The sequence below is a fragment of the Lonchura striata genome, chromosome 19, assembly GCF_046129695.1.
Source record: "Lonchura striata isolate bLonStr1 chromosome 19, bLonStr1.mat, whole genome shotgun sequence".
Lineage (NCBI taxonomy): Eukaryota > Metazoa > Chordata > Aves > Passeriformes > Estrildidae > Lonchura > Lonchura striata.
Genome location: NC_134621.1, coordinates 8,352,834 through 8,372,122, shown reverse-complemented (window position 1 = coordinate 8,372,122; position 19,289 = coordinate 8,352,834). Strand labels below are relative to the sequence as shown.

The 19,289-nt window shown below is 42.0% G+C and overlaps 1 protein-coding gene across 5 annotated transcripts in view; it reads left to right on the top strand.

Moving 5' to 3' along the window:
• The window catches only part of PECAM1 (platelet and endothelial cell adhesion molecule 1), a 31,581-nt gene extending 17,252 nt beyond the window's left edge, over positions 1-14,329 (top strand). Inside the window, exons 14-16 of one of the 5 annotated variants that reach the window (XM_077787385.1) lie at positions 1,241-1,297; positions 8,131-8,153; positions 12,786-14,329. In XM_077787385.1, coding sequence (XP_077643511.1) covers positions 1,241-1,297; positions 8,131-8,153; positions 12,786-12,815 — 110 coding nt within the window. In that variant the 3' untranslated portion in view covers positions 12,816-14,329. Of the gene's footprint in view, positions 1-1,240; positions 1,298-8,130; positions 8,154-12,782 lie in introns of all 5 variants that reach the window. The other 4 variants (XM_021537450.3, XM_077787386.1, XM_021537468.3 and 1 more) reach the window with 4 other exon arrangements.
• Positions 14,330-19,289: the final 4,960 nt, after the last annotated feature.

The window sequence follows — 19,289 nt, the reverse complement described above, 5'->3', positions numbered from 1 at the left end:
CCTTGAGAGCTTCAAATTATTTTGCAAAGAAAGTTCTTGCCAAAGCTGTAAGTTTGAAAGCTGTGATTAGACACTTGGGGAAGTGTAGCTGCTATTGTTTAAATTAAGAGCAGTTTTGCAACTCCATTCTGATGTGTTAACTCACAGCATGTAAAGGATGCTGAACAGCATTAAAAACAATGATTCTAATTAGCTTTGGGAAATCAGAATATGGTGCCAGAGACACTTGTGTTCTTCAGGGCAACCCAGAACAGTAACAGTCCTGACTCTGAGTCTGCAAATCATTATGTCTGAACTCTTTAAATGTTGGGGGTTTTTAATAGCTAAAGCACAGGATTCAGTTTAACTGAAATGAATGTTTCTGAAGCACTTTGAGATCCATGAACAGCAAACTCTTGGACCCTGCCATCACAGACTTTTACAACAAGTGAAGAAAGTGGTTTTAAATACACAGTTCTGGAGCACTTTGATTGCCCAGGGGCTTATTAAACTACAACCATGCAATAAATCCAGGAGATTGTTCTATTCTCCTACTGGCCAGAAGTTTATGCTGACCACAGAGAGAATTATTCTTGCTATTTTCAGGCCTTTAGACAGGGCTCTGTCCAAAAGGAGGCCTTTCCCAGATAGCACTAAATGGAAGCTGTGTAGTGTGAAATCTGCAAATATTATTCTGAGACGTTTCACAAAGCACAGCAATTTAAATTATTTTTTGTGCCCTTAAGATTTAGACAGGCTAGTTGCCAAAAGGGTTTGTAGTTTATCTTCCAAGTGATAGATTTCCTCAGGGCTAGGACCCCTAAATCCTTAGAACAAACAGAAGAAGCTCTTCAAATTGATCCAGAGAAACTGTTCTCTAGTGGTAGATGTCTCTGTGAAATTAAAGTAGTATTAGTTCAAGTTCAGAAGAAGATTGGAAGAATGTTGAAGTCAAATTTGGAAAGGGAAGCAGATTTTCATAATAATTTTTACATAGAAGGAGACATCCTTCTCTCAGACCCTTACAGGCTGGGTTTGGGGAGGGGGTTGTACTTGCTTTTTCACACAGACTCCACAGGTTTATTGCTGCTTATGTAGCTGCTGCTTCTGAAAGTAAAAAAGTGTGTTCTGTTTCTTTAAGAGTACAAAGCTGGGTCATAGCTGGGTCACAGGAGCTTTTTATAAAATAAACAAAACAAAAAAACAAAAAGAAAAAAAGAAAAAAATATATATATTGATTGTGTGCCAATACATTTTCCAGCTCCTGAACAGAAGGGGACTGAAACAGTTTATAGTGAAATCAGAAAAACTAATAATGGTAAGTAAGCTAGTGAAAAATTAAACACTTCAAGGAAGCGTGCATGTAGAGGTTAGGGATAAATTTGTGACTGAATATTTTATAAGATAATATTTTAGACAGAATATTTAGAACATAAGTGCCATAATAAAGAACAGCTGCAAGTTGCATAGGATGGGAACATACCAAAGTGCAGCTACAAAATCACAGAAGTTGATAAATTGCATGAAATCTTTATGGCTCCTCATAAATCAGTGATATTGATATTTGTAGTATCTACTTCATCAGCCCATTTGTGCTGGATCTGCTGAATATTTGGGCCATACATCTGGATTTGAATCAAGATCCCCGTTAGGGATCAGGATTATAGGTCCTGTTATCTCAAACTGCTCAAGAGAAACATTTGTCTCTTAATTGACCACGTTTGTCACATGCTATAAAATAGGCCAGTTGCTTTGGGTGTAATTCCAGCAAATATCTATAAAGCCCCCAACAACAGACTCTACAAGCTTTACAGCAATGTGATCATTCCAGCAGCTCCTCTAACACAGACGTGTGTGGGGGCAGTGGCAGCTTGCTGGCAATTACTGTCTGTAAATGTTCTGGCACTAATCAGTTCAGAGACAGTGGGTTAAAAGAAGGTTATTTCATCATAGTTTGTCAAGGAAAGGATTTCCTCTCCTCTCTTTGTGTTAGGAAGTCTAGATTTGTAAATATTAGGGCTGCAAACCGTTCATATTTTGTCCCCATTCAGGCTTTGTTGTGTGCCTTTTTGTTGTTGTTGTTGTTGTTGTTGTTGTTGTTGTCGTGCTTTAAGTTTCTATTTTTTCTATAAGGCATTTCCCACCTCTGACACAATATACACAATATGTCTCTGGGGAATCTTTTATGTGAGGGTCTCCATGTACTTTAGAAAATGCTACTTAATTTTCCCTTGTTACATGGCAATTTTTATCTCCATTTTACAGCTGAATAAACAGAAAGATTAGGTCATGCATCTAAGGCAAAGTGTTTAGAGAGTGACAACAGTGGCAAAGAAATTTCGGAATCTATGGTACTGTGCCTGTGTGTTGTACTCATTTTTCACAGCCTTGCAGTGAAAATCAGAATATCTTTCACACTTAAGAGCATGGCCAGGCACTTCATGCAGGACTACCAAGAGAAAAGAAACCCAGTTTATTCTAGGGCTGAGCCCCAAGGCCACAAATGTTCTGAAATGTTCTCCAATGAGTGTGAACTGGACCCATAAAAAGCTGCAGAAGCTGCTGTATAACCCTCACCCACTCTGCCCAGGTCTGAGGGTGGCTATCACACCACTCACCAGCCCTGGTTTTTTTCTGGTACATAACAACAGAATGTGTTAAACTCCAGGTTGGTACAGCAGAGCTGAAATTCAAAGAGCACTTTAAAAGCTGTAATGCCATAAGGTGGGAATTGCAGTAAAATGGGATATGATTTAAAGACTGAGCTGAATTAGCCAGAGGATCTGCAGACATCCCTTAATCTTGCAGTCCACCTGCTCTTTTATGCATAACATTCTACAGTTTCAGTTATTCTTGGAAACACAGTACCAGTTTATTGTTTCAATCACGTCTGTTTTTCCTGACTGATGCACAGGAAAAGTGTTTCAATTAGATAAGCAGTACATCACCCAGTAATGCAGTGCTAGGTTACAGTTAATGTAACACTACCTTGGATTTTTGATAGGCTCTGTGATTGTGAGGTGGCAAAGTGTAAATTCAGTGGAAGATGCCTATGAAATATTCTGTCTACTTTAATATATATTAATATAAGCATATTAAATGTTGCCAATTGTGGCAGATGTTGAACATGACTAGAGGGTGCAGAAGTTAAAGAATAGAACAGAATATTCTATCTTAAGGCAAAGTGTTTAGAGAGTGACAACAGTGGCAAAGGGATTTCGGAATCCTTGGTGCTGTGCCTGTGTGTTGTACTCATTTTTCTATTCTTTGATTTTTTGAGCAAAAGCCCGGGAGTACAACCTGCTTCAAGAAGGCAGTGATTTAGACAAACATGTCCTTGTGGAAATCATGAGTTTAGGAATTGGTGTCAGCTACACAGCTTGACAGATTTAACCCCTAAGACCTATGTAACATATTATTTATTTGTAGGTAACTATTGTGGTTTCATTAGAATTGAGGGCTTCATAAGCAATTTTGTCTTATGAAGGGGTTGTCTGTGCATTCCAGAAACTGTGTGCACTAGAGAGGAAGCTGAAGAACAGTCTGTAATTGTTATGTCTGAAGCAGTTCTTTGTGACTGAGCTAAAACATTTTTGCTCCTCATTTTTCTGACAGCTCACTGCTATCCCCAGTAAGGCAGATGCCATAGCAGTAACCAGCTCCTCTATTTTGAGTTCTGTAGCTGTTGCTTGTTCTTATGTAAAATCTGCACCATTAATCCATAGTGCTCATAATGCTCTGAGCTTTCCCAAGCCCCAGGCCTTTGGCAGTGTGTTGAACATCTATCATTATTCCTTTTCTTTTTATTTTCCTGGTTCTGGCTATGTTATCTCCTGCTTCTACCATATGAGTGCCTCCACCACACTGTGGATAAGGCTCCCCATCCTCCCTGCTGTGCTGTTTTCCTCCTTCTGAGTGCCAGGACTCAGGATTAGAGAAACAAACTGTCAAATGCACATCTCCAGTCCCAAAAGACCTGCATTAACCTGTGGTTAACTACAGTTAGCTCATTTGCAGTGGGAAAAGCAGGTAATTTTTGAAATTCCATTCTAGTAAGGTATGTTTTGATTGAAAGTCAAATGATGTCAGTCTCTGGTTTGTTGGATGCTAGATTTCCTCTGCTGTAATGAGAGTTTAAGGAGGATGCTGCTCACTTTGCTCTGTGAGATAAGAAGTTGTCCTTGCATTGTTATTGAAAGATTAGTTTAATTCAGAAACATATTTGGTGTTCAGGATGTTCACCCAGGTATTATTTTAAAGCCTTTTCTAGAGCAATGGGCTGTTACTTTAGTATTTTACATAAAATACCAACAACTTCAAGCATCAACTTTAAATCAGACCATTCATCCAAATGGCAGTTTGGGGAATGGTCAGTTAGTGCCATTCAGGTCAGTAACAGCTTTGTGTAAAAGTCCTTAAAGCTCACCAGGATTAAGTCATTCCTTTAAAATCCTGCTTTCTCAGGTTTCTCTGTGAAAAGGCCAAACCATATTGTGAGTCAGGAATATCCAGCCCAGTCCCAAAGATGCTGCTTTTTGTTCAGAAAGAAGTTATATAGTCTAAAACTTAAACAAAACAGACAATTGTCTAAATGCACAGTCTGCCAGAACGATAAAATGGCTGTGGCCCTGCTGCCTCCCGTGCCTGTGCTGCAGTCCAGGCTGGCAGCTCTTCCTGAGGGAGGGTCAGGATGTCTCACACACCAGTTCAGCTGCCTGGGTGGAGGCTTTTTCAGGCGTGATTTGTTTCCATCACACCTTTCATCTTCCCAAGAGGCAGTAGGGGCAGGAAGCTCGAGCATCTCCATGCTGGTTCTTTATCTCAGCTCCTGTCCTTCCCTCAACGTTGATCCCAGTTCTTGGAATTGCACAGTCCTGTTCGTGCTGCTGAGGAGAATTAGAGCCAACTCCAGTGCACAGATTTCCTCACGTTTTTCCAGGACACTTCCTGTGGAAGATGATGTTATTGGTACATTCTTTCTCCTTCAGTGAACTCTGTCTTTCCTGTGTGTCAGACCCAAAGCTCACAGAAGCCAGTGGGAGGCTTTGCACTGATCTTATGTGCACTGGACTGAGCTCACTGTGGCTCATTGCAAGATAACAATTCCCAATTTCTTATTAGGAAAGTGGAAATCCAGCAAACAAAATGCAGAACCAGCCTTTATGCTGCTAAGTCTGGAAAAATGAATTGGTCACTTGGAAGCAATTGCAGCGGTGAGACAGGAAATTCTAAGAGTCCTACAGCAACCAACAATGTACTATGGAAAAATAAATATAGCCCAGTGGAAAGAGGCATGAGAAATCCCCATTGCATTCAGAGGGTTGGAACAAATCTATTCAAAATCAGCTCTGGCAATCAGGAAATCTGCTCAAATACTTTCCTGCTCCTGAGCCTCAGGCTTAACACCTACATCTTAGCCAGAATTTCCCACTGAATCCTTTTCCAGCATAGGAAGAACTCGCAGGGTCTGGGGATTCATTGTGTTGTTCAGAACTCGGGTATTATGGGCACATGATAGTTGTGAGCAGTCCAAACCCTTGCAAATAACTTGTCCTCTCTCCAATATAAAAACTCTTTGGATCTTTGGGTTTCTAGACATATTCTAGACTAAGGCCTGGATCTGTGAGACATTGATTCCAGAGCCAAATGCTTACAATAGCTTCAGCCAAAAATCAGGCAAAGCCAGATGGTTTCAGTAAGACACATATGCAGGGAGCTTCTGACCTTGCTTGAACCTCCAGTGCAGAGCTGGATTATGTGCATGCCCCGTGTCAGAGCTGTTCCCAAGCTGCCTGCCAAGATTCCCTGATGGAAGCTACTGCTCCAGCAAGGGCCTTGGCAGAACGTTGTGTGTGTCTGCAGCTCAGCACCTTTGGTTCATAGTATGGCTTTCACCAGGGCTGGAGGTGCCTTGGAGGTGGATTGACAATTGCAGCTGTTAAGGCACATATTCTCCTCTCCATAACCCCTAGCAACAAGAAATGGTAGAGCAGGTGGGGGTGACAGTGTCTTAAATTCCTGCTATATGTACTCCTTTGTAAAAATGTGTTCTTAGAATTTAAAATCCTGTCAGCTAGAAGCAATACCAAGAGTTTAAATCCATCAGAAGTCCATAAAACCACCTACATTTTTTAGAAAGGAATATTTTAGAAATCACCAGTATCAGACCTACAGCTCTGAATCTTTTCAAAAAACATGGAGCTTCTACAGAAGCTTGACCATTTTTTCTGTGTGTCTAGAATTAAGCATTTCCCAATTCCCCAGTTTTGGCAGTAAGGGAAAGCAAGGTATTATGAAAAATCTCTCAGTTCTACAGTAAAACTAATAAAAAAGAAAACCACCTTCTTTTTTATTATTTTTTTAAACAAAAATTAAATAAAACAATTGTGAAAAGATTGACAAGCACTGTATCACTGTGCCTTTATTGGTGGCTGCCCTGAGTGGTACCTGGTGGAAATCACCCAGGCTTCCAGCAGCACTTCCCTGACACAGAGTGTGACATTTCCTGGCAGGGCTGTGACACTCAGCTAGGAAGCCCCAGAGCTCTGGATGTGGGTGACAGGTAACAAGGAGGCAGGATCACTGGCACTGTGACCTCCGAGCCTTGGGTAGCCAGCATCCCGTTGTTTGAAGTCTGGAATTTACACAAAATTTCTCATTTCCTCCTTCCTGTGAGAACAATACATTGTGACAGAGACTAAATGACAGCTTGTTAATGTCTCATTTCATAAACCTTATGTATGGTTTTGTCCACTTAAACTGAGCTTTGATGTAGCACTGGGTCAGCAGTGGTTTTGTTCAATTTTGTTGGCTTTCAGGACACAAAAATGCTTTTGTGTGTGTTCCATGTAACTTCTTAGTTTGTTTCCTAATGTCTAAGCATACATGGCTCAATCTTGCAAACACTGAGATCAGTTGTATACTGAATTTGAGTTCATGATGTAAGATGCTGCAGTCACCTCAGTTTTTAATCCTTTGCTTAGGCTAAAAGTTCTGGGTATAAAACTCTGAATGTATCATTCCAGAGACCTTCACCCATGTTCAGTTTCCTTGTTACTTCTGCTGGCTCACAAGGGAGTTTCTAAAAGACTTTTATTAGGGTCTAATAATGGTAATAGTGCTCTGCATAATGTCCTTCATTTAGCGATTTCAGGGAACTTCTCAAAATTTACATAAGTGTTCTGCCTATGGAAGGCTGATTTTTAAATTTGCTATTTAAAAATATATATAATTAGAAAAAACAGATTCAGGAACTGACTCCCATTTATATAAAAATACTGAGAATATTTATGCAAAAGCCCAGTCCAAGCCCTTTTTTGAACATTAGATGAATTTCCCTCACACAGCCTCTCTCCAGTGAATCTGATACACTTTCCAAGAAAATACCCTTCAAGATTCAGGACTTAGTTTTGTCACATCTGAAATATCTCAACAGAACATACAGATGAACGCTTTTAACAAGACTTGAAGTCCTCTCCTAAAACTGGATTTACTTTGAGAGAGAAAGGAAATAGTTATGTTTTGGTATTTGAATGTATTCTGTGAAAATTCTGAATATCTAAATCCACTTTTTAAAAAATAAGTGTATGATCCAGTCTTAAAGTTCACTGACCATAAAAGGAAAGAGCTTGCTGGCCCTCAGGTTTTTCATTGGGAACAAGCAACTTTTTATTAATAAAATGTCAGGTGTCTTTGCAAGATGTTATTTTTGACCTGAAAATTATATCCTCTACTGGAATTCTGCAATACATTATTTTCCTGGCAAGGAATTGGATTAGGAAGTAAAATCCTGATGAGAACTTGCCTCTAAAAGGAAGACTCTCCTGTCCAGTAACAGACTGTGCCCTTAGAGGCTTCTTAGAGACTGTGCTAGAGACTTCTGCTCTTAAGCTCTGCACTTAAAAGCTGCCAAACAGGTCCTGTTCAGTGTGGGCTTTGAAATATCTGGTCTCACCCCTGTACTTGCATTAATCTAGAACTTGAATACTCCTTAAAGCCCAGAGCTTTAAGCTTAGATGTAGGTAGGAATTTTAGATCATTGCAAAGTGAACAAAAAGGTTAAAGTACCTATACCTGTATTTTCCAGAACTTAAAACTGGTCACTCTGGAAGGTGCCATTTCATAATTTATACATTGTATTTTATTTTGCAGATTCTATGGAAAACAGGCATTCTGTAAGTATACACTTTATGCAATCAGGTAAATGTAGTGGCACGGGTTGAGATGTTTGTGCCTCTGGTGAGATGGTGTTCAAGAGTTGCTGTGGTTTATTTGTTGCTCGGGGCCTTTGCAGGACATATGGGGCAATCCCTTTGTATATATTTTCATGAAGCAGGCTATCAATCCTCTGTCTGTAGAATGGTCAGTTTTAGGAGTCTGTGGAAGGGGCTGGAGTTTGGTGGTGCTGGTGCACAGATAATGATCTCCCAGGAGTTTGTGTCGAGCACCTGCACAGCTTTGGTCTGTGCCACCAATGCTGGCAGGGTGGGACAAGGTGAGGGATGGCTCTGCAGCTACAGGAGATTTGCAGATGAAAACTGCTCAGCTGGTAAATGCATCAGTGGGGACAGAGCTGCTGTTCCAGTCCCATCTGTCATCCCCAGTGCCCAGGGATGCCTGCTCACACAGCCCCTGTGACTAGAATGCCCAGAGAGGGGAGCTCCTTCCTAAGGTGTGAGCAGCTGAACCAAGCAGGGATGGTGATCACCCCAACTTGCAGAAGTCCCCTCTGTTCACTCTCTGTGGCTGCTTCCTCCTGGGTTTATTTTCATCCACTGGTAGAGCAGGTAGGATGACTCCAAGGTCTTGCAGTAAACTGAGACCTGGTAAGAAATTTTGAAAGCAAACAGTTTTTATTGCAGAGTACAAAGCTGGGTCATAGCTGGGTCACAGAAGTGGGACTAATACCATCCATATATATGGAGTATCTCAGCTAAAAATGTGGAGTTTTGTGAAGGTCCTGTAAGAAGCCAGTGACAAAATGTGGATTTTTTTTTTAAATAGAAGAAATATGTTGAATGAGCTGTTAGTCTGCCCTCAGGAGATCTGAGGGGCAGGGAAATCACATTTCAGGAGTACTTTTATGAATGTTGGGTATTCTATCTAACTCAGACTAAGCAGACGGTTGTTTTTTTCTGCCACCCACTTTGTGATTTTGGAGCTTGTACTTAAAAAGAAAAAAAGGAGAGACATAAATAAGAATCACAATAGCACAATATACGTCAGCTCATGGCATCCATTTGAGTTTTGAAAGGCTCCATCAGCACTCCCATCCCCATGGGATACACAGGCAGCCCATTGTATTATTTACAGACACTGGCAGTGCACTGAAGGTCACAGATTGTGTTACAATAAACAAACTCATATTAACACAGGCCAGGAGGGTTTATAGTGTCATTGTGTCTTTTAGTTAAAAGGTCTGTTTTTATTCTTTGCTCTCAGTTTTCTAAAAATATGTTGAGCTGAACCCTCCCCTGGGTTATACCAGGCATTCCTTGGAATGTCGTGCAGAAGAAAGTTTGTCCCTGTCCAACACAAAAGAAAAAATGGTCAAGGGTGGCTGTGACAGACATGAAGTGTAAGCTCAGGGAGGAGGTTTTGTCCTTTTTTTCCGCAGCCTACATAATTTCTAAAGGACATGAAGATGTTGGGGTTTTTTTCCCCTGTGGCCAAAAGTAAGTAAAATATCTCTCTATGGAAGTATAGTAAAAAGAAAGTGAAAATAAACTGACCACCCCATGCGAATCACTTTCATAATTAATTGGGCTATTAAAGCTTGCTAAACCAGGTAATCCATGAAGTAATGTCAGATTCAAGGAAGAAAAGTGTCAGCTGAGGGCAATGTTTTCTTTGTGTTTCTTTTATTACTCTCATGTTAGCAGTAGAAAGGTAATAAAAGTAGTTATTCTGTAAAACTAATCTCATTTTCAGAAACACCCAGAGCAAAGTCAGTTTTATAACACTTGCACATCTTGTTTTCCTAGAAGCTGCCTTATTCAGTTAATGTCTGAGACATTGTCCCCTCCTTAGGTATACTGTTAATGTATTAACATAATAACTATTTATTTTTTTCATTATTAGTGCTTTAAAGGACATAGCAAAAGAACAGAGCCTTGTCTTCTGCTTCTTAAATTCCCACTTCTGTTACCAACAAAGCCTGTGACAAAAGCAGCACCTCCCTCTCCAAATAAGTGATGTAAAATTGGACTGGACAGATTAATTTCTTCATAGATTTTCCATTCCCTCTGCTTTTCTCTCAACACTTTACAGGGCACACAGATGAATACAGAAGAGGCAGGGAGCTGCTAAGATGCCTTTTAACATAATTTTCTTGCAACTGTTTTTTTTTTTCAGTAGCTCATTTTTACACATGCTTAACTGCAATGTATCTCAGAGGTTTGGTCCAAATGAGGAGTTGTTGATCCTACTCCTGAAAAGGAAAATGCTCCTTATAAAGTGATCAAGTGGCTTAAACTTCCTCCCCAGCTGTTCTGCTTCTTGATAGGCAAATGAAGTGTTTGGCTCAGAGGTGAAGTTGCATTTGATCTGCTGCTGCCTTATTTGTGAGTGGAAGGGGCCTTCAGGAGCTGGGCTGGTCAGCTGGCATCTGAATCCCAGGGAATGCCAGATGGATCACTTAGCTGGAGTGGCCTGTCAAAAAACTTGTAGAATTTGACTCTGTTTAGGAAGTAATAGATGTTCCAGAAGTGTGAGACAAAGGACCACAGCAGAGAAGAGTATTTTGCTAAGAGCTCTGTTTTCAGGGAGGATATGCAGCCTTTTATTTCAGTATTGGTGGTGGAGACTCATCAGATCCTGATGTCCTTTTATCTCCCTAAATTCCAATAATGTACATTCCACTGCTCAGATAAAGTCTGTTAACATTCAGTTCTGCATGGCTCTTCCAGATGTCACAGGCAGAACAGAAAACTGCACTGTAGAGAAGGAAGACATAGCAAATAATTTTAATGGTTGCTAGTCCTGCTTTTGTGCAATTGTCCCTACATAGTTTCTGTCAGAATAAATATAACCCAGCGGGGAAATTTAGGAACTTTGCTTCTTGTTCACTGAGAGACCATCACAAAATTGAGTTCAGGCTTTTAGTAAACACTGTGTACTGGCACAAGTGCATTGAAAGTGTTTGTATTATGTCAAGAAAGGTGATGCATTAGAAAAATAATTAGTCAAAGTCTGAATTACTTAAACTATATAAAGGCTCAGCTGTAGTACAGGTTGTGACTGATTTGCAGTCCAGAGTACCTTGAACCTGAATGTCTTGGATTTTTAGGTCATTTAGAAAGGAACGCAAAGTTTTGTGTCAGGGGTTGCTCCCCTCCATCTCCTCTGCTTCAGAAATTTGTATCTTAAATGCAATCCATAGGAAGTATTTGCAAAAGAAATGAATTACTTAGAGAGGAACTGGGAGGAGGTTTCCTTCCTGAAATCAGAGCTGGCAATCTTTCTAAGTTATTTAATGGTTCCAGTTTCTGAAAACATATTGAAGGAAATATCTTGACAATGAGATAGCCACTTCGCCAAACACTAATTGGTATTGTGTCAAATTTACCTCAGCAGTACATTCTGACTTCACGTCTCCTCCTCTCCTGCTACTCCTAGATGTGCTTGTGTATTTGTTTGGTTCTGTCCTAGGGGTTCAGGAGGACTGGCAGTACACAAGGACATTGTGTACTTTTAGCTGCCTATTTGTCCAACCTCAGCATGTGCCCTCTGAGACAGAAACCTGTACAATTTACATCTCTTTGTAGGAATTTCTAGGTGTTATTCAGCTACTTTCTCATCTTACTCAAGTGATCCCAAAAGTGTATCCTTAGTGTTAAAGGAATTCACACTGCCAGCTCCAAAGGGGGACCTGGCCTGTGTTTAACTGTGCACAGTAACTTGGCACAATAGTTTCAGACAGGAAAGGAAGATGAAGGATGTGTCCAGTTAAAACTGGGGGGAGGGGATTTCAGGCAGTCAGGATATGAAAAACAAGGTGATACTCTGAAATAAATGCTGAATTATAAACCAGGAATTCCTCTGACTCATGGGGCAAATCCTTTGGGGTAAGTCCACAAAAGGAATGAGGCGCCTCAGTGCTGACAGACTGAACTGTTAGGTTAGAGGCCACCACGTACCCTGAGCAGAAATTTCTTGGAGGGAGACTTTGGCAACTGATGCCAGGAAAGACTTGACAGTTGTGAATCCCCAGTGGACAGAATTGTTTCTGTCATATAATGTAAAAACAATGAAGTCTGGGCTCTCCCTGTGCCCGCTCCCATTGGCTGGTGTAGAGGACTGCTCTGTCTGTCCTCTGTGCCAGCCAGTGCCAGGGTTCTGCCCCTGGAGATCACCCCTGGCACAGCTCTTGCAGGAACAGTGTCCAGAAATTGGGTGCTGCACTGCTCCCTGTGAGACACCAGCCCTTAAGGAAAGATTCTTATTCTCCTGGGACTGGTGCTGGGGTCTGACTGTGGCAGCTGAACATCTAGTAAATAAGGGATCTGACTTCCAAGTGTGTTTAGTGCCAGCAGTTCCCTTAGAAATCCAACTTTTGTCAGTCAGCACCCACTTACAGATGTTGGTGATTAACAGTATTGGGGTCTAGGTTGTAATTGTACTCTAAATCTCCCACTGTCTTATTTCTTTTTCTCTCTGATGAAGATAATACCAATATCTCCCCAGAGAAGAGTGAGTCTTTATTAGCTCACTGTGGAGGGTTCTAAGGAATATGTTACAGGACACAGGGTAGGGGCACAGCTATACTCACACCTTGTTTTTTTCTCTTTTGCTCTTTTTGCCAGCAGAGAATATATGGGCATCCTGATGCTACCTAGTACAGTCACCTTAAAGATCAACTGGGAGAAGAAAACAACAGGAGATGGAAGATGTTGCAAGTGTTTCAAAGGCTTTGCAGCAGTTATTTATGAGTTAGCCAGACTCGTCTTTTCAAAGTTTATTTCCTTAGGAGGAACAATAGAGATGTTCCTAAAGCATTTAATGGAAAAAAATTACAAATAAAAATTCTCATAGGAAAGTGGCTCTAGAAACCACTGACCCAGGTTCTCATCTCTGATTTCTCCTGCTAATGCAATTTTACCTTTTTTGCCTCCAATTCATGCTCTAAGGAAACAAAGGGGGAGCTACAGCTGAGGAAGTACATTTCTACAATGCAGCAACTACTGTGATACCAGTAGGACATAGAAATATCTAAGCTTGCTTTAAACTTGCTAAGTTGGTTGTCAGTGCCACCACTGTGCAGAACAGAGCTCAGCACAGCCTGGCCAGCCATGGATTTACCTTGACATGATCTTGCAGCTTGTGCTGAGCTCCCTGTGCTGCAGCAGCTGGACTGCTACCAGGCTTGGAGCCAGCTCAGTTATAACCCACAGGGATGTGACACTGCAGGGAGGGCCTGAGGGAAGAGTGAGCTCTGTAAAAAAACTTGAATAACTGTTCAGAGATTCAGACTTTACCAAGTGCTTCTATCAGAGGGACAAACAGTCTTTCTTCTTCACTAAATTGCTTTTCCCCTTTAAAAGTTCTGATGCTTGTTGGTTTATTTGATGTGATGGGTCTTCAAGAAATGATTGTCCATCACAGTTATTTTGGATGATTCTATGATAAGTCTTCATTGAGTGGATATAAAACACCCAGGTCAGTGAGTTTGTACCTGAAAATCCTGTTATGTACAATCCTTACTCCTCTGATTTTATGAGAGATCTGAAGTTGTACTTGTGCCCAGTTTGTCCAGTATGGAATTCCATACCTATCCTTTTTCTCTGTAGTATTATAAACCATTAACGTGGATCTAGTTTGGACACAGATATAATCCCGCAGCCCATGTTTATCTTGGCTGCATTAATTTAAAAGAAGAACAGAAAACAAAAGAGAAAAAATACTGTCCTTAACCCCTTAACCAGATGGCCTTTGACATTGCAGTTGGTCCCTTTTTCTTACTGCAAATTAAATTCCTACAATATCTGGGCCACAGGTAAGAAGGTTCTCATTTTAATTAGAAAATAGTAAAAAAGAGGTCATGGATTTGTATATAGATATACAATTGCTGCTTTAAGCACTGCATCAAAGGTGCAAAACCAGCAAGAAACACAAAAGGGGTTTATATCTTCCATTCCAAATGTTTAAAATTTCAAGCTCTGGTTACTGATTAATATCTCTAATTTATTGTTCCCTGTGCAAATGTTGTTTGTATCATGAGCCTGTCAAAACTGACTGACTTCATAGCTCTCTTCTGTTGACAAATGTTCTTTCAGCATCCCATGAGTGCCCATGCAAATGCGTTAGTATAAGAAATGTGAAAAGGTATTTTAATAAAGAAAACTGAATTGAACTTTGCACTGGATTTTGCACATTCATGTTGCAATGAATGCCTGTGAAGTTTTTTATTCTTGGTGAGCCACAGATCCATTGTATGGATTGGCATTTGGAAGATGCCCTCTCTGCAACAGATTCCAGGCTTTTGGATCTTGAGTCAAGAACCCATTTAAAGCAGGTAAATGCACTGAATTGCTTTAACAACTGAGTGGGGGAGTGTTTGCATTCACATAAGTCTTTTACTAAATTGCAAAGGTAAAAATTCCTCCACAAGTTCTTCCCAGCCTTTGGGAAAGCTTGGGAAAACAGTGGAGTTTGGAAAGCTTCAGAATATCATCTGGGCATGATAGAGTAGCAGAGGAAGAATTCGTTGCTCACTTTCAGTTTATCTGTTGTCAGGAATAATCCTACATTATTTTGGATTTAGTTACCCTGTAGTTTTTTGCCCTACTGAAACGTGTGAACTGTCCATTTCTCAGAGTGCTGTGCATTGCTTTGAGCTCTTCTGTTTTGTCTTGCAGATAACAAAAATATTTCAGAGTATGGGACAATATTCAGGAGACATCGCCAGTGAAGATAAGGTAAATGGGCTCATGAGCAAACTACACAAGGAGTCCTGATATGAGCATGTGCCAAACAAGCCTCATGATTCCATTGGAAATATTTAGGAAATAAGTCTTGAGTCTGTTACTGAACAAATCAAAGCTCAGGTTAGACCTCAAACAATACATTATTGAAAACAGCAACAACAAAAAAGAAATTTTTGTGTTGTCACCAAGTTGAGCTCAGGAAACAGAAAATGAGGTGTGGGTAAATATTTACTTTTTGAGCAGAGTGAAGGGATGGCACACGCCCAGGTCCCTTGTGCCATTCCTTGTCGGGGCACTTCCATTGGGATGGCAATACCCGAGTCCCTTGTGCCATTCCCTTTCCGAGCAGTTCCCGCACATCCTGCTTGCGCTCCGCTCGTTCGGGAGGAGCCTCACCCGCGCCCAGGTGGGGGAACTTTGGAACATTTCTCCTGTTGTAGAGCAGAGGCCTTAGAGGTGACACAGAAACGCCTGAATCGAGGCTCCTCTTCCTCTCCACGGTTACCTTCCTTTCCCATTCGCAGCCCAGTGAGTTCCCGGTGTAACGGGAGTTCCCCTGTGTAATATATGATTTAGAATAAATTCGTGCTCAGGACTAAAAAATACAGTATCTTTTTTAATGGAACCAAGTGACGGGAAAGAGCAATATACACAGGATGAATTCCTGTCTCAAAAGATGGTTATTCTGAAGGATTATTCTGTCTAGAAGATATGCCTTAAAATGAATATTCGTCGCCAGAACAAGATATTCGGGGGGGATTACCGCAATCAGAGTATTCCGGGAAAACCTCAGTTTAGAAGCGCCACAAGAAAAGAGCATGCATGAATATGTGAAAAAGGACAAAAGGAAACAGGAGGACCCCCACAGAATCCCGCTAAGCCTGGGAACGGTATAAAAACCCCTGTGAAATCAGTACCCCGTGAACTGCCAGGGTACGGTGCCGCATGGTCCGGACCCAGTTCACCCAGCACCGACCGCCTGGCTCGTGCTGATTCGCTTGTGGCTTTTCCAATTTTACTTTGATTGAATTTAATACATTCCTTTAATTATTAAATTGACTGAATTCCTGGTGTAACAGGAGCTTCCCGGTGTAACGCGGGTTTAACGCCAGAGTAAGGCGGGTGTAACGCGGGTTTAGCGCGGGTGTAAGGCAGGTTTAACGCCGGTGTAAGGCGGGTGTAAAGCGGGTTTAGCACCGGTGTAAGGCAGGTGTAAGGCAGGTTTAACGCCGGTGTAAGGCGGGTTTAACCCCAGTGTAACGCCGGTGTAAGGCGGGTTTAACCCCGGTGTAAGGCGGGTTTAACCCCGGTGTAAGGCCGGTTTAACCCCGGTGTAAGGCCGGTGTAAAGCGGGTTTAACCCCGGTGTAAGGCCGGTGTAAGGCGGGTTTAACCCCGGTGTAACGCCGGTGTAAGGCGGGTTTAACCCCGGTGTAAGGCCGGTGTAAGGCGGGTTTAACCCCGGTGTAAGGCCGGTGTAAGGCGGGTTTAACCCCGGTGTAAGGCCGGTGTAAGGCGGGTTTAGCGCGGGTGTAAGGCGGGTTTAACCCCGGTGTAAGGCCGGTGTAAGGCGGGTTTAACCCCGGTGTAAGGCCGGTGTAAGGCGGGTTTAACCCCGGTGTAAGGCCGGTGTAAGGCGGGTTACCGCGCCCCGTGCCCACGGGAGCCGCGGCGGTGCCGGGCTGACCCCTGGTGGGCGGCGGGGGCACTGCAGGGGGACAGCGCCGGGCTGGGCCCGTCCCGGCTCTTTTTTCCATGGAGCAATAAACGGGAATTTTTGGTTCCTACAGCGCTCGCCCGCCTCTCCCCCACCGCCGCCACTCTTAAACAACACTGTCCTAAATGCAGCGTAAACCTGCCCACCGTGCCTTCTTCCCCTCTCCCTCAGGGTAGTGAATTGTTTGTGAATGCTGGGGCACTGCTTTGAGCAGTTCCTGATAAACCTCCGCATTTATTTACTTTTCCGCTGTGTTGTTTCACCTGCTGCTTTGTGAGCTTGGCTCCGTTCAAGTTCTTTGTGCTGCAGTTCATCACTGAGCTGTATTGAGCCCAGCTTTTGGGGGCAGGGGAGGTGACACTGTCCAACTGAATACAGCCCATCTCCTGCAAGGAGAGGGCAGGCACAGGAAAATGCAACAAAGTTTGAGAAAAACAGATGTATCAAAGGCACCCCCGCGACTGAACGCAATAACGTATCAGTACAGATTTAAAATGCTAGCACATTTTGTTGTTTCGAATTTCAAGGAGTTTCTGAATAAGTGAAAGCATAATAACCATCACTTCTGCAGTTATTTGGGAGGTGATAAGCAATTTGATATATCTAAGGAATCACAAAAAGTGGAGCTTATTGCCTTCATACTATGCAATGTTCCACTGTATATCACAAGTGCTCCCATTAGAGAGCTGAGCAGTCATGAGAATGTTGCTTGCATGGAAGGTTTCAGCTAAATGTGAGCATTTATTTATATAGGTAATTTATTTTCTCACCAGCCACAAACGTGCTGAGTGGGAAGGCTGAAAAAATTCTCACCATTACAGGAAATAATCGCTGTAGTTAAATTTTAAATGTAATAGCAAAAGAAATCACAGTTTCCTTGGGGAAGGAGTCACTGCAAAGTCTGATGACAAACAGAACAGCAGCATGAAGCTGAAATGAAAGATTGGGAACAAAGCAGCAAAGGGCAAGGCTGTCACTGCAAAGGCTCTCTGGCTCTGCCCCCATCAGCCTGGATTTGACTGAGTGTGAAGCTCTCATGGTGATTGTTAGAAATGGACCTCACACTGCTTGGACCACAGTCTTGTGGTTAAGAGGAATTCAGATCCAACAGGTATTGTTTGAGGAGAAATTCCACTACTAAACTGTTAGTCATAATAAAGATGTATTCTGCCTCTGAAATTAATAGATTAGCAATATATTTCTGTGTAATCCTGAAGGTATAAGAGTGGGAGATGAAATCAGGGTGTCCTTTGAGGCAATGATAAAAAATATAACAATTTTTTTCACTGAATGAAAACCAGAAGTGACCAGTGTGATGGTTCATTGTCCTCTGCTTACTGCCCTGATTTTTCTGTAGTTGTCTTTTTGTTTTAATGTTTTACTCAGGAGATGAAAGAAGATCTTGACATGAAGGCTCAGTACAGTGAAGAAAGAAAATTAGAAGATGAAAGAAAAGACAGAGGGGAATGAGCAGGGCTGGTGGCAAGAAATCCTCCTGACTGTGGAAGGTTTGGAAGAAACAACCCAAGTCCTCTTACCTTAACAGCTCCACACTTCTTGGTGTTGGTGCTGCTCTGGGGATGTGCTGCTGTGGCAGAATCAGTGTTCTGGAGGTGGCTTGTCCCAAACATTTCTGTGTTTATCATTGTCAGGTGACCAGTAGGAGAAACAGAAAATATATATGTTAACAAAAAGCCCAGCTGCAGGTAATGGCACCATTGACCCAGGTTTCTGCTGCTCCCATTGTGTCAGTCCTGGATGGGGATGTGGAGTCCTGAGGCACCAAAGGGCCTGTGTGATGCACCAGCCTGGGAATGTGTGCTTCAAAAGAAAACATCCTATTACACTGTTATTCAGCTGGCATAATCCAAGCCCTGTTGAGTGCTTGCAGGAGCTGTGACTGCTGAAATCACCTGTTTCCAGAAAGCACCATTAGCTCTTCATAGGGAGAGCTTGGCTGTAAATCCTGTGCATTGCCTTGTTTTTTATTCATTGTTTTACTACACACAGAGCCAAGTCTCCACTGACTTGTGACTGACACAATTTCACTTTGCAAATCAATGAGACACCACTACAAGGGCAGAAGAGTCTTTCCTGAGATCTTGTGTTGCTCAGAGCCCCGAGTGAGTGCAGTCCTCATGGAATTAACCTGAGCCAAACTCCTGAGTTCCCTGGGGCTCTCACCAGCCTCCCAGCCTGTCTCACAGTGGGATCTTCTGGAGTGGCTCAAACTCCAACCAGCTTAGGAAACTCTGCCTTGTGTGGGGAGAAGTGCTTCCAAGGGAATGATAAGGAGGGCTGCTGGTCTGTCCCAGGAGCAGAGGGGACAGAGAAGTTGACAAAGATAGGACAAAGATGGGAGCTTTGTCTTAAGTGGGCTGAATCATGGTATTACTGGAAGGGTGAACTTGGCATCCCTCCTTGGCTGTGAGAGTGTAATAGGAGAAAAAATTTCCAAGTCTATTAAGATGTGGTCAGAGTGTAAGTCAATTAATGAAAATTACAGCCACACAGGTTATTAAATTAACATCAGATTGTCAATAGGAAATATAGATTTCTTTTGAATAATTTAAATTATTTAAAGCATGATGAAAATCTCACAGTCTCCCATAATGCAAAGCTTAGGTTTTATTTTATTACTGTTTGAGGTTTTTTATATTTTTGTTGCAT